This window comes from Rhea americana, unplaced genomic scaffold, assembly GCF_003343005.1.
Source record: "Rhea americana isolate MKP2758 unplaced genomic scaffold, rheAme1 scaffold_58, whole genome shotgun sequence".
Taxonomy (NCBI): domain Eukaryota; kingdom Metazoa; phylum Chordata; class Aves; order Rheiformes; family Rheidae; genus Rhea; species Rhea americana.
In genome coordinates, this window is record NW_028186734.1 from 3,625,349 (window position 1) to 3,640,935 (window position 15,587).

General features: G+C 43.0%; 1 protein-coding gene across 1 annotated transcript in view; it reads left to right on the top strand.

The window, feature by feature from the left end:
• Nucleotides 1-4,460: 4,460 nt before the first annotated feature.
• Nucleotides 4,461-15,587, top strand: part of COLEC12 (collectin subfamily member 12) — an 83,970-nt gene continuing 72,843 nt past the window's right edge. The window contains exons 1-2 of the mRNA XM_085319280.1: nt 4,461-4,515; nt 4,846-4,896. Coding sequence (XP_085175406.1) covers nt 4,461-4,515; nt 4,846-4,896 — 106 coding nt within the window. The remainder of the gene's footprint in view (nt 4,516-4,845; nt 4,897-15,587) is intronic.

Here is a 15,587-nt window from a genome sequence, read left to right on the forward strand (position 1 = left end):
CCTTCCCCTTCCCCTTCCCCTTCCCCTTCCCCTTCCCTTCCCTTCCCTTCCCTTCCCTTCCCTTCCCTTCCCTTCCCTTTTATTAGTGCTCTTGCTTTGCACTGACTCCCTAAATATTTGATGTACTTCTGCCCTACAGAAAGCCAGTTACTTGTAGTGGTTCACTGTAAGCTCTGAGCGACAGTCCATTGTAGTCCTCCAAGGATACTCTCGTAAACCTGTTGAAACAGGAGATCTCACATGGTCCTTCAACACAGTTAAATAAAATCGGCTGCTCATGTGCGTTCATTTGGAAGTTCCCCTTTTTCAGAGGTATCTCCTTCTGCCAGAGCTCAGCAGAAGTCAGTGGAACAAGAAATCTCATTTTAAGTAGTTTTTCTTATTCTAGATTCTCTCTCTGTCACCTCCCAGCTGAGAGCACTGTAGATTAGAGCCCTGTTACTTGGAAGCGAAGTGCCCGTGTGTGTTGGCATTTCGTGCCTGCTGGCTAAAACACCAACTCGCCTGTCCTTGCACGTGCTACACGGGGGCTGAAACTGCAGCTCGCCTCTTACTGCTTKCTCCCATGTTCTGCCTGGCACCCTGAAAGGAGGCTTGCTGAGAGGTGAAATGTGCTTTTAACCCGCCCCATGTGAAGTTTTCTCATGCGTCGTTTGCATGTGTGGGAGGGGGGAGGTTTTCCCTGCATTGCTTTTAGAGACCCTCACCATTTTGTACAGTGAGGGAACTGTTGTGCTCTAGGGTTTGTGCCTGAGGAGATGTTCCCAATGGTCCTGAAGGCTGCACTCTCCTGAACTCCAAGTCTATGAAATGAATTATGGCTGGTCTTTCCTATACTAAAGAGTTAATTCTTCTAGCTGGGATATTATCATGGGTTGGCTTTGTTTTCTGCTTCAAGGAAAAGTATGCCCTTTATGTTTTTCACTCAGCAAAATAATCCTTACATATAAATGTGTATACGTGTGTAATGGAAATACTGCATTCATTCCGGTCGTCTTTGAAAATGAGAAGGGTTGAATTTAAACTAAAGTAAAACATTTCAAACTTATGTCTTTCACTATGTCAAACAAAACTCTCTTGTACCAGTTGCAGCCCCGGTCAAGTGAATGGGCACTGCCGATGTAAAAAAGCAAAGCTGAGGTAATATGAACCACAAATGGTCAAAACTCATGAATTCATTTCATGCTGATTTCTGAAATTGTCCTTAAAATCAGAGGGCATAAACACATAATACATCCTGGAGGTTTTCTTCCTATTTCCTTTGCTGGTTGGCATGTATTTTTTTAATCTCTGTAACTCATCACAGATTAATTTTTATAGTCTTCTCTACAAAGACTAGATGGTCCCTTTTAAATGAAAATGTAGGTTCTYCTTTATTTCTGCTATGCGAAGATATCATGAAGCTTTGAAAAATACTACTGTTTTTCTAAAACTTGTGACAAAACTTCAAGATTTTCAGCACTGGAACTTGTACCAGAGACCTGAGGGCCAAGTTTTTGGTATCTCCAGTGAGTACAATACCATCCAAAAAGGGAATAAGAGGAGAAGGCTGGTAAAAATGGCTTTGTTTCAAGACTTACATTTGTTGGTTTGTTTATCAACTTTAGTATTTCAAACACAGATTTCTTAGRAATAACCCAGTAGAAGTTTGAACCCATCCCATTCTCCTTTTTTAAAGGATRCCAGGCTATACATTTCTGAAAATTTAGTCTAAGCTTTTGTTTTATTTCTTCTTCTCTTTTTTAATTTCCTTAAACTTACTGCATTGAAGTTAATATTAATAAAGATTTTTTATTGTATTTGCATGTGATTTGAGCAAATTGTATAGTGGGAGTTGTGACTAAACATGACTGAGCTTTGTTCACTAGATGATTTTAATAGACCTCCCCTAAAATAAATTCTTGCCTCTTGCTAGACTAACTTACATGGAATAGAAAAGTTTTATCTGCTGTTTTAGGTTTTAATGAACAAGAAGCAAGGTTGCATGTTGATGAAGCAGTCCTTGCCCATCTCTACTTCTTTGTTTCAAATGCCACAAGTGTTCTTCAAAATCAGGAGATTTATGAAAAAATATTACATATTAAAAGCTAAAAAGGAAAAAAATGCACCCAGTCACACTGTGCAACAGTGCAACACTGTTGCAACACTGTGTTGTAAATATAAAAAAGTAAACGGTCAAGAAGAACATAAATATGTTTATGMATGTGTTGCCAGAGGTCAATGCTGTTGGGCATAGCATGAAGACCTAAACCATATCCCATCTAGCATCTGCAGGAGTGGAGCRGGGCTTTCAGCAAGCACTCCTCGATGCCAAGATGACCTTCAAGGCAGCGTTTTGAATGGCTTTGATTGCCCAAGGCTGTGGATGGGGAGGAAGCAGACGTACTTGATGTGAAAGATGATCAGGGAGTGCAGAGAAGAGTTTGACAGCGTGGRCCTGGGAGGAGGCCTGTAGGATGAAGCAAGAGGATTTAGTCCCGGCCTGGCTGCGTAAATCAGATAAGCTGTGCACCAGATCAGCCAGATTACACTCCTGAGAAACAAAGAAAAYGACTGTGTTACTACCCCAATAGCAACAGAGGGCAGGAAGTTAARGGTCCTGGAACTGCTATCTTTTTTATGCAACTTTTATCTTTTGTGCAAGAGGGGAAGATTTTTCCTTAGTACTTCACTGTTGGGATAAGAAGCTTGGGTGTTGACTGTTCGTGGTCACCTGGTTTATTAGTATTTGTCATGTTTGGGCAGGTGACCTTGTCTTCAGATAATGTTTGGTAGGATTGTGAGATTTGCTGACTTCAAAAACAGGGTATATTTGTTTTGCCTAAGGAAGTGTCCACAGGTTCTTGCATTTCTTGAATACGTGTCTGAATCAGGAGTCCTGCTTAAGATATGGACAGGAGTGTCCCTGGCAGTCAGCAAAACCTGTACTAGCTGGTTAGGAATACAGGTAGAAGGTTTTGAGCTGTTTCATCAGAAGTGCTGTGTGAGTAAAGGATGAAGTTCTACAACATGATACATTTCATGAACTACTTTGCTGCATCAAGCAATGACTTCCTCATGCTTCAACGTGTAGCACTTTGCAGGTTAGAAAGAGGTGTAGGTTAAAATGTTTCCTAGATCTTCACTCAAACTTTGCCAAGCCTGCAAGAACCTGATATTTACTTTTACATTCTTTGGGAGGACTTCACCTTTGGATACATCCTCCCAGGCCTCTGTATGCCCCACGTTAGCTGCAGCCCCTGGTGACGCAGACCAGCAATAAAATCGTGGACATCAAAGGGCTCACCCAGCACAGATCTGCCACTCCACTGTGCGTGCTTGTCTGTATTGAGTCTGCTTTTTCATTACTACTGCTCATTAAATGTTCCTGTCTGTGAATTCCTTGGCTGGCCCGGCCTTTGTGCTTCTGTTTACTTCTCCCCTGGTGTGGGCAAAAGATTTGGATGGAGAGTTTCCAAGTGAATAAGCTTCCTTGGCATCACGTGCCAGACGAGTGGCATGAGGGCCTTGGAGAGGGCAGCTCCACGAGCGGCTGCTGCAGCTGCCCAGCATGGCATGGTCGTGCCTGACATGGTGCTGAGTCTGCTTTCCCCGAAGTGGGAGGTGATAACGTTCTGCTGTAATGCAAACAAAAGCCAGGCTAGCAGATTTTGGAAAGCACAGATTTTTTTATTTTTTTTTTCAATTTTTTTTGCCGCTTGGGATGCAGGCTTGCCTACAGACTTCTGTTCAGAAATGCAGCAAAGGCGATATGGCTCCCCAGTGCAGGGTAGCTGTGGACTACTGCACCGTGGCCACACTGACTGCCCCTTGGGAGTCRGTGTTGTAAAGCCTATTTTAAGAGAGCCAACGTAGGATTCCCCACCACATGAAATGGTGCTTGTGAGAGGGCAGATGGATCTATTTTCCCTTTAGAAATTGGGAAGACAGGAGATAAAGCAGCTTGGTCTGAGCTCCACTTGCTGCAAGTTCAGTTGACTAATAAGAAAGCTGGATCTTGTCTTCCTCTCTGTCTCAGCAGAAAAAAAGGGCTTGGTTGATAGAAAGAGGCTGACCACACAAATGCGGGCATATCCTTTTTTCTAAAAGAGAAGTTGTGGATATATTTATTGTGCAGGTCCCAGCCTTTTCCTTTGTGGTATTGCTGCTGGAAGGAAGTGGAGAGAATTAAGCTTCTAACAAGATAAATTTGTGATTATTAGCATTTTACTGCTAAGGAGATGAGAACAAAAGGGCTTATTTTTTTTTCATCATCTTTCTGAGGTTGTCAGTTCTGTTTCCCATCTTTTATTGGGTCTTATCTCTTCAAGTGAAGCTAGTGCCTGTGGGAGRTGGTAGACGGATAGCCATAGCTTCAGACTCCTCTCGCTCATTATTCAGCAGAGCTACAGGTTGCAAAGCCAAGCAGAAGTGCCGCTTTGTGCAGATGGCCAGGCTAATACACGTTGAGCCTGAGCCCGATGGTGCAGGCAGTTCCAACAGCTGTTGTGAGCAGCACCTTGGCCCTGGCACCAGGTGCCAGCTGTGGTTGTCCTTGCAGTGAGGGACTGGCCTGCTCCAGGCTGTACTTGCACATCAACCAGGGTCCAGAATCACCGCCAGATGTAGTCTGGATTTCTGCTGGAGATCTGAGGGTGGGGGGGAAGGCTCCGAACTGTCACCCACCTGGTGACAGAGGTTCAGCATGAATGGTGGAGGGAAAGAAAATTCAGTGATGGTTAAAATACCTTGCAAATCAATGACACTTTCAAGTGCATTCATTTGTTGTAGTGCACCCATAAAAAATTTCTTCCCATCTTTGTGCAATGGAAGAAGTAACCTCTTRCTTTGTCTTTCTCTCTCCAGACGATTTTGCAGAAGAGGAGGAGGTGCAGTCCTTTGGCTACAAGAGGTTTGGTAAGTGCTAGCAGGTCTTTCAGCTTGATGTTTCTTAGTCCTGAAACAAAGTAAAACAGTTGCTATTAAAACCTCCCTTGGCAGCAGCATATAAAGCTATGGGACTTTGCCATAGGACTTGCACCTTGGTCTAATATATACCCAAAGAAAGTTATTTTTAGGCTTATTTTAATTTCTTGGCAAATACACTTCAGAAATAGCTCTGATCAGAAATGAAAAGAGGTCTATTTAATTATTTGAGTATCGAATGAAATAGTGTTATGGAAATGAAGTCCATACTTCAACAGAAATGGATCTGCTTGCTGTAAAAAGGGGACTGTACCTCACAAATGTCTTCTGCTCAATTAGGCTTTCCTTAGGCCTTGGGACTGATGTACAGTACAGTTTGCAGCTATTCCTAGAATGGTAGTGTAGGATCTCCTGCAAACCCATAAAGTTATGTTAACAGTTTAGCCAGGAACTATTCCATGGATTCCTCTCAAAAAAAGAAATAAAAATATTTGATGTGTATGCATTCAGACATCAGAAAGCAGTCCTGTTAAAGAGAATCCTTTACCACCGCTTTATCTGCTCCTGATCTGTCATGTAGTGGTAAATTCAAAACCTTGCTAAACTCTCCTGTAAGGTGTTCCGGAGCTGGTGAGGTTCTTTATTGCTCCTCTAAAGAAGTGCGCAAACGTTTCGCCTGTGCTTACCATTGAATATACCAAAAAGATTTGACTTAATGCAGTACAGTGTTACATTTTGTAAACAATTGCTTAAACTAACAATTCTACTAAATAGTTTTATTGAAATGATAGCAGTCACTTTCTTTTCTTTTTTAATATTTTATTCATGAAAATGGCCATGAAGTGTGAAACAATCAGTGCTATAAGTTTCTGAATAGGCCTCAGAAGCCTTTCAGGCTCTCTCTGATTCTCAGGGAAATATTTCAATATCGGCAGGCTACAGCTTTCCCCAAAGAGACAGGCTGGCTCCTTTCTGTCTACTGCCATCAAGATATCGTGGTGGGCTCCGAGCTCCCACATTGCCAGCTCTGTCCGGGAGTAGAGGAAGCACCTGCAGGCAAAAACATGAGAGACACTTTCGAGGAGCTCATCATCCAAACTCATAGCTGCCTTATCCACTATAAACCATTGGGCTAAAAGTTCACCTTGTTCTTCTGTCCCAGGAAAGAGGCTGGAGCAAGAGTTCCAGTTCAAGAACCCCGTTTGGCAAACCGATAGGAAAGGCAGGCTGAATTAAGGGGAAAAAAAAATCAACAATCTCTCCACCCCAAAAGGAGCAGGGGGAGGAATGATGTTTGTAGCAGAAGGGGATGCGGTGTTTGGGAGGTGGGGATCAYATTCACATGACCTCTTCTACCCCCTGAACTACTCCACCGCTCCCTGCTGTTGAGCTTTATTTTGGATAGGTCAGCCAACCACAGAGCCAGCATCTGTGGCTTGGAAAGTCCTGCCATAAGGCTGCACATATTTTTTTTCTTACTTTTTTTTTTCTGGATTAGGCCCTAGAATAGCAGGAAAAAAAGTCTTGAGAAATGGGAAGAAATTTTAACTGTTCATTTCTGTCACCTCCAGCTGAGGAGAGTAAAAATTATTAGGATTCATTAGCACCTATAAAAATAGCTTCCCTCCATGTTGTCCACTACCTAGCCACCTCTCATCAGCATGCACTTGCAGTGAACCCTGCAAGGTTTCAGCAAGGAGTGGATATCCCTAGTAAATGCACTATTGTGGCATAACGTGATATTTTCATGTTAACTTGCTTTCATTCCTTTCTTTCTCCTTTGCCCTCGTTAATGTGGTGCTAACAACATGAGTCATTTCTTCTCTTAAAAATGTGAAATTGACCTGAACATTTCCAGAAATATGTGTGCTATTGCAGTGAGGGTAAAGGGGGCAGAAGAGGGTAAGCAGCATGGCAGTGGCAAGAGAAGGAAATGTCCCCATGTCCTTGTTCACACCTGAACACCACAAAGTGACAACGGAAAAGAAAGGTTAGTTCTACTTTTAGGAAATAACTGTAATCCTTTCTTTTCCATAAAAACAAAACTGCAGTGTTCAGGGAGGTTTTCCTGATGTTTACAGTACTTGAGAGTTAAACTCCAAATCATCCTGAGCCATTCCTTGGTTTAGGAGAGCCAAATGTATAGGGTGAATGAGACCCTGAGGTCAGAACATTCACGCTAGTGAGGATTTTGTAATTCTTCAGTATCCTGGTCCAAGAAGCCTTCTTTGTTCATGTTATTTTTGGAGTGCAAACTTCCTGTCATACCCCTTCCTCATCTTTCTCAACAGAGTGTGGCAGCACAGGGAAGAACTTTGCTGATTGTGTTTCAGTACCTCCCTGCCATCAGCGTTTCTTCTGCRTGCCTACAAGTGTACATGCTTTTGTGGCCTCTAAATGATTATTTCCCCTACTTCAGAAAACTAAACTTTGTGCATGCCCATTTGCCCAGTTATCAGTGTATTTCCAGGTAGCTTCTGAGTAACACCTCAAGGAGGTGGGCAAACATGAACCTAAGTAGTGTTGGCTACTTTATCTTACTCCATTCAGCAGGGTGACAGGCAAATCTTTTAAAAAGCCAAAAATCACTGAATGGCCAGGTCAGCGTTTCTAGTGGAACACACAAGTTGTTATTGAGGCTGAAGTACAGCTGAGTAGTTCAAGCTCCTCTCTGAGGAATAGGAAGCCTCTTATTGCAAGCGATATGCCCTCTTTGCCCTCTGTCCTCATTCATAATGGAAGGTAATATGGGGGAAGCACTTTGCAAAAACCAAGCATCATTATATAAACTATTGATAAAAGAGCATTTTGAGAGGAGTCTTACCCTATCTGCTGRTCTGATGCTGTTGAAAGCTCAGTGCTTTGGGTGTATAGCCTGTTGGAATGGGCAGCGACAGTGGCAGCAGTTATATTTTTGCTTCCATCACACAAGAGCTATTCTGTTAGCATAGTGTGATAGGAGTAGTCCTTGTATGCACCATCAACATGAGATGTGGTAGGAGTACCCTATCTCAAGTGCCTTTGACTCCAGCTTTTGGAAGTGGGAGGCCTTGTTTGGATCATAATGTCCTCCAAGAGGGAGACAGCTAAAGCACAAGTGGTCYATGAAAAACATGGGTTGCAGTGAGTCACTGCTGGCAGCTGGGAACATTTGTTGGTCAGCATTTGGCAAGCAAAGCTTTGACCAAACTGCTTTCCTAGAGTTCAGCTGAAGAGTTTATTATTAGCTGCCTTGTTGCTGTTCCCTGTAGTTTGATTCAAAGAAGAAACAAATCTGCAAAAGGCAAGAGGCTTCTTCAGACAAACCATGGTTTGGAGAAGAAGCTTTTGGAAAGAAGACTAATTTTTTCCCATTCTGCCAGCATACCTTGCTTCTTTTTTTTCTGAATCATCCTGTCCCTCCTCCTCAGATAAGCTAATGTCAAAGAATTTATCTTGCTACTATGTTTTCGAGTCAGTGGAATGTTAACTGGTTATATTAAGCCAAACATACTCAGCATAACATACTAACATATTAAGTAACAATCAGGACTGATACAGAAAACTTTGAGATGTTGGAAAAATATACATGARCATTTTCCCCCTTTTGAGCAAAGAACAAACTTGCTGCAGGGGGGCAGGAAGGTAGAGGAAAACACTCCTTCCAGTTAACTGATGTTAGAGGGTGTTTACTTCTTTTCAATGGCTGCTACAGATGTGCGTGGAAACTGCCAAAAGTGTGTTGTCTGGTGACTTGTGGCTCCGGGTTGTTGCAGTGAGAAAGCCCATGACAAAGCATGTTTTTTATCACCGTTACTTCATCATCAGTCACTGCTGCAGCCGCTTTGAAGTTATCTGCCCAAGATAACGAGCTAGGCCTCTCCACTGATTTTCCTCTTCCAGATTGCCAGTAGCGTTAACCCTTTCTTCAATCAGCATATCATTGATTTATATGTTTTTTGCCTCTTTGGGAAAGAATCAGTGAGGAAAGGTCAGAACTTTTCAAAATTACACATCTTTTAAGTCTTTTTAGCTAGCATTAAGACACAAAATGGATGCTAAACCTCAGGATTCAGAGCTCAAGCCAGTTTCTAGATAGCGGACATAAGAGTGAGATCTGCTTACAGCAGCATTTTGATTCYGGCTCTGAGATTCTGGCTCCGGGCATAACAGTAGACAAGGGAATTAAAGGGAATTAATGGGCTTTGAGGCAGCAGATCTGCTCTTCTCATTTGTGACATTCCTAGGTAATAGATACAGAGATGATTGCAAATTTTGCTTTTTTGTTTTAATGTATTAGAACTTATAACCTGTGCTTTACTGAACAGACTATTTTAGGTACAAATTTCAATGTGAAGCTTTTCATTGTCTGGTTTGAAGCTATGGCACAATTTGGAGTATCTGAAAACAGTAGGGTTGGTCTTTCAGCTGTTTTGAAGCCCATTTGTAATGTTTTAGAAAGCAGGCTTCCAAGGAATGAGCTGAGAACCTTGCTGATAAAGAGTAACCTCAGAAGGAATCAAAAAATAGAGCTAATATACTATAGATAAGTAGAAGACTAAACAGCTTGGGTAAGATAACTACCCCTTTCCCCAGAGCAAACATAGCCAGAATTGGAGGCCATAAGCCTGTCCTCCATCGTAGTCCTCATCTTCGCCACTCCCCATCSTCCAGATTATGAGATGGGATCCATTTCCCTCCTCTTCCTTTACTTCATCTTCCTGCTTCCCTGCCCTGGTGTTGAAGTCATTAGTAGGAAGAAGTCCCCTGTGTCCCAGTGCACTCCAGCACACTCCAGCACACTCCAGCGCTCTGCAGTGCATTGATCCTCGGGAGTCCCCACTGTCACTCTAGGTCAATATTTGGTGATGAGGGATAAAAGTGACTTTTGGCTCTCCCATGTAATTTAGGTACTTTTTCAGGTACGGTGCATGAGGCATGCAAGAGATGACCCGCTCATGATGTTCSTGCTGTGCAGTTATGACAACTTAGTTCCTACATTTGGTAGTGATGGTGAAATACCGTGATGCTGTTTGAACCCTGTAGTGGTTATGACATGCAGCTAACATGCAGAGTTTGCACTTGTGCAGTTACCACGTTTGCAGGCTACATGTGACCACTGGTCACCAGAAACATGATGCTCTGTTAAAAATAAAAATAAATCGGAGTTTTTTTAGTGGATTGGGAAAATTCAGATGATTCAGCCACAGACTGATTCAGCAACAGAAACAGTTGGACACTGGTGGGACCAGTAGGGTAACCCTGTGCCCTTTGATTTCACAAACTGCTTCTTGACCTGGCTGTCACCTCTCTTGGAGATGCTATTCACTGCTGTGGCCACCGCAGGCTTGCAGGGCGATGGCCGGCGTGCGGCTGTTTCTGGCAGGACGCTCTCTGCCGCTGCGCAGGCGTACAGCACCCGGGGGTGTCACCTTGCTGCCGAAAGGGGTGCACTCAGCACATGCATCAGTGCTGCACTCTCAAAAACATTTTTTTTTCCTGATTTGGAGCAGCTGAGCTAGATCCGTTTAATAACTCTTTTCTCACTATATTTGTTTATATTATTTTATATRGAGAGAAGATATGTATCGTTTCTCCACCTCTGCTAAGCTACAGTTGGGGAGCATTAGGATAAAAGCCTTACGAACAGTTTACAGTGAAAAATGCAAACTTTGAGACAGAATGCTTTTTTTTTTTACAATAGGATTTATGAAATCCCATACGCTTTCTGCCTATAAGTAGCCTTTCAGACATGATCGCAGTAAGCTTTTGTTAAAACTCGCCTCTTGGAAGTTTGTGATAGCATTTCTTCCTTAGGGCTGCACAGACAGAATGCTTTTAATCTTTATGCCCAGATGAATCCAGTCCATTGCCCAAGCCTGTGATAACACACACAAGAAATGGCTGGCGTTAGTCCGGCAGCGTGCTCCCTCCGCACGAACCTTAAGCCTCTGATGTGAAAAAAGAWGAAAAAATCTTTAGGAATTTGTCAACTTTTTCGTGTGGTTTGTAAACGACCYGTGGGCGGTTCAGGTGCCACAAACCCCATCGTTCCTGGGGCRTTCTTTCATACGGACGCCTGCAAAACTAATAAAAACCATGGGGTCACCATTGCTCACCAAGCCAGGAAGGTCTGGCAAGTTGTTTCCAGTTCAGTGATCCAGTTGTATTTATCGAATCGCAATGTTGTCTGCCTGTGTCTGGGGTAATTAAATCCGCTCTGAACGGCGGAGCTGGTGCCATGGTTTGTCTTCGGAGGTGCCCTTCTGACTGCGATGGGCAGCAGCAAGCAAGCAGCAAGAGGGCTTTGGCTGACCTCTCCCCACAAGTCCCTGAAAGTCTGAGCCAGCCCAGTGCAGTCAGTTTTTACGGGGTTTATTTATTAAGGGGAACTGAATGCTTGATACAAAAAATACCCTCCGTGTGTTGTCATTTCAGAGGAACACGTGCAGGGAGCTCCTGGTGAGGTGCCTGCATGCRTGTAGCTCTGTCTGTCCTCTGCCAGAGCCTTCTGTCTCGTACAGCACGAAGGGGACGGGTGATAAATGGTTTATTGCCAATATGGTCAAACCACAAATTTAAAGTTTCTATGTCTTTTCATGTGCCTGAAGATGGAAAATAGTTTGTGCATCCTGACAAATTTGTCAGGCAGCTTAGTGAGAGCCAAAAAATTAACAAAGCTGTGTCCTCTGTTAACGTCCTCAGAAGCTTGAAGAGTTGCTGAATTCTGTGGGTTTGGATTTGCCCCTCTCCAGTCTGCCCTGCTGTGCCRAGCTAACAGCATTTCTCCTTCCAGTCCAAACGCGTCAAGAGGCCTCTTAGCAATGGCAGTCATTCCAGCTGTATGTCGTTATGTAGGCAATCTATTTTCCCTTAGTTAGGGGGTTTTGTTATCTAGAAAGGCCCTGCATACAATTAAAATTCTTGACATGTTTCTTCATATATTGCATTTGCATGCATGGAATCATAGCTGCCTGATCAATCTCCATCTTTTACTGGGCTGTGTTGAAAGGCGATATGGTCAACATCACGTGTGAATTCTGCACTCTATTTTTCATTAGAGCTATAAAATAGGTGTGTGGGCTTAACAGTGTCATATTTATGAATGGAATGAAAAATATTGGCCACAGCATGAGCAACACCTGGGGATTTTGTATTTATTTTCCTGTAAACTAGCTGGACAAATAATGAAATACGTAACATGCAGGTTGCTGCCAAAACACCTAGGCTGCATATTGGGTTATTGAACTTCATAAGGCAATTACCTGTGAAATTAATACCTTAGAAGTAAACTAAGAATTTACCATGAAAACGAATGAAAACTGTGGGAGAAATTAAAGATAAGGAAGGGGAAGGTAAAATAGTTGAAAGTTCTTTTTAGAAGAATCTCCTAGTGATACAGTGTGATTGTAGCACTCATCAGAATTCCTAAAGCTCCAAATGAATTTAAGTTTTCTTCAAAAATAAAATAAGCATCTAAAGCCAGCTGCTACTATATTCTATTCTTTACTGTGCCCTATTAGCTGTAACTTTGCAAGYGTTGAAATGTTTCTAATTGTACTTTTCTTTACCTGTATCTACTTTTCTATACATAYTCCAGAGCCTCTGTTGTACTTACCACAGGTGACAGTTTCAAAACAGACGCTCTGGTACCTAGTGAAAAAGGGGGTGCTATCTTCCCTTGGGACTACGTCAAACCTTTAGGTTCGTTGGTTATCTAACAACACTCCAAAATAAAACTCCTTCCTGTCAGATGCTGCTTACCTTGGCCTSCTAGATTCCATTTATTTCTCAGGAATTCCCTCAAAACACCAGCAAGCTCTAGCACTGATGCTGTGTGATGCACCAGAAAACGGCGTCCGAGCACCTGGTTCTCCGAGGCATGAAGCTCTCGGCAAAAGCTGCTCGGCACCTCGTCGSGTCAGATCCCCAGATTTGCCGTCCGTGTAACGCAGCGCTGCTTCGTGGCTTTGTCAGCCGGTTAGGAACAGCCAGTGTGCTAACAGCAGAAAGCTGGGTGTTTTAAATAACTGCTACCAAGACAAATAGTACGACTTAGCTTGACAAACATGCTGGTAGACATATACGGGCACTAATACGTAAAGCCCCTAGCTGTCGGATTAGGAAGCCTCGCAGCCTTTTGCCATCTCACTTAAAAGCCCCCGTAATCATTTTACTCGATACAGTTAAAGGAGCAATCTTGTCTCGTGCTCTCGGTTTCAACAGAGTTCCAGCGAAGGGGAAAGATCAGACTGAATTGTTAGTACAGTGTTTTGCCTGGTGAACTCCAGGAAGCATTGAAACGAAAATGCCACAATGTTTTGACATCAGATGTCATTTAAAGTTATGTCAAGCTTCCTCGCTTCTGTACCACCGGTTTCTCACTTCCCACACTCCTTGGGGAGCCGCAGCGAGGGAGGTGTGAAACCTCGTGGGCCCAGACTGGGCAGTCTCTGCTGTCACCCCCGTTTGCACGCAGCAGCCCCAAGCCTGGCCGGTGTCCTGGGACTGGCGACTTTACACATGCAATACCTCACTTTGTTGTACTTGGCAAATTTCTTAAAGGGATGATTTTCAGAGACTAAATTTTATGGACTTCCACAGGAAATCCAAATATGGGACTTAGGGTAGGTTTCATTTCACCTACTTCTAGGTAGCCTGGACATCTACTGCAGGGTAGACACCTGTCTTTAAAATGGCTGCAGGACAGGGAGGTCAACACTGCCTGAAGAGACTTCATACTGAACGGGAGCATTGAGTCCGTGGCCATTTGGAGTTACTACCCAGAGATCTTCAACTCCAGATCTCTGTATTAGGTGTTGCTTTCTGCTTAGAAGTGTTTTCTGTGGAAGTACTGGGCAGCTGGAGGCTCTGGTAATAACTGACCTAGGGGAAGAAGCCTGTGAGACCTAACAGGAGTGACGATAGTGCAAATAAAGAATCTAAAAGTATTTTGGCCTGTGTTAGCCTACTGCAGACAGTAACAAAATGTTGCATGTGGCTTTGTTAAATTAAAACCAAATCACACTCCAGTGTGCCACAACATACCAAACTAGGAAAAAAAAAAAAAAAAAGGAATCAAATTTTATCTGCTCTTGATAAACTTTCTACTACGAGTAAACCTAAGTGAAGCAGCATGAGAGCAGAGGACTTTCCATTTGTCCCGTTCCAGCGGGGTTAAGTGAGGGGGTTGACATCCTGGAATGTGCGGCCGGACAACACAGGAGACGTYCAGAGGCAGGAGCCTCGCGGAGAGCCCGGAGCCGACAGGGAGAAGGGTTGGTGCTCGGGGAGTTGCATGCTCTCCAAAAGCCGTTCGGTTTGGTCAGGAGTGCATCTGGGAAAACGCACCAAGCCCAAATGTGAGAGTGATGCCGTAAATAAATAAAAAGTAAATACATTTTTCATGTTTCAATTTGTGATTGTTAATGGGGTCAGCCAAAGGTTTTGCAGGAGACACAGTGCAAGACACAGGGATCCACCTCTGTTCAGCCTAGCTAGGGCTCATTAGGAGATGCTGTATTGCCAGTCTTGTGCAGACATTAAGACTCAGCATAACAGGACTTTGTCATATCATTTCTGACAGCTGTTTTGTAAGTCTGTGAAGATGCAGAGCAGCCAGGTTTTCTTCTAAGGATGTGAGGACACTAGGGCCCTCATTGGAGGGCCAGTGGGAGGAAAATTGGATTTCTCTGTGTATGTTTCTAAATCTGGAATTTTAAGAGTTTGGAAAATGCTTATTTATTTGCTTTATATAGCATGTTCCTCTGTGCTTGTTACCAAGGTCTTGGCCAAGAACATGGAAAATTCTGCTGGGTTTTACATTTTAAATTAGCTCCTGAATGGACATGCAAGCCTTTAGTTGCAAGGCTTGTTTAGGCGAATAGATTATACATTTAGTACTGTTCAACGGCAGAAAAAATATAAGCCCTTTGTATTTTGTTTAGAGGTTAAGATATAATTTCAAACAATCTGTGTACATAATGCCAGCTGATGACTGATTCCCTACGTACATTTCTGCATTATCATATAGTGAAGGACAATCCAATAGCAAAATATAATAATACATAGACCTAAGGAATTTTCTTCTTTCCTCCCCTCTCCCTGGAAGTTAATTGTTTCAGGTGGAAATACTGCATATAATGTCCCATGTAACTGATGATTTCATTTTAAATCTGGCCTGTAAAACTAGAGCTTGGAGATGGAGAGCTCCTGTCCTTAATTAACATTTTGAACAGTCAGAGGCCAGAATAATCTGAACATCCGCTGTCGAGTTTCAACATAGCATCTGTGCACAGCTAAGATCACTTGTCCCCATAAAATATTGCATGTCACTGTTTGTGTGTGCAGATGTTTATATTTAAATGTATGCACTCAGTTTTCTATGACCGTATCCAAATTGGATTTGGGTYGGTGTATTGGACTACCTGACAGCATGATTTCCAGTATACAAAAAMCAGACCCTTGGATGTTTAAACTGCATTTAGGTTCCATCTGAAAGTTTGTGCTCCCAGTGTGTCCCTGATTATACTAGTCCTCATATTTGGTAAAAAAAAAAGCTGTGAGGTTGTTCTTCTTCTTTCCCTTTTCCAAGGGAAACTCTTGGAGAGTTCCTTTGGAAATTCCCTGGTTGAGAATTAAGAAGTCATCTTGCTACCTTGAACAATGACGCTGTCTATTTTTCCTAAAACAGGCCAGCTGAA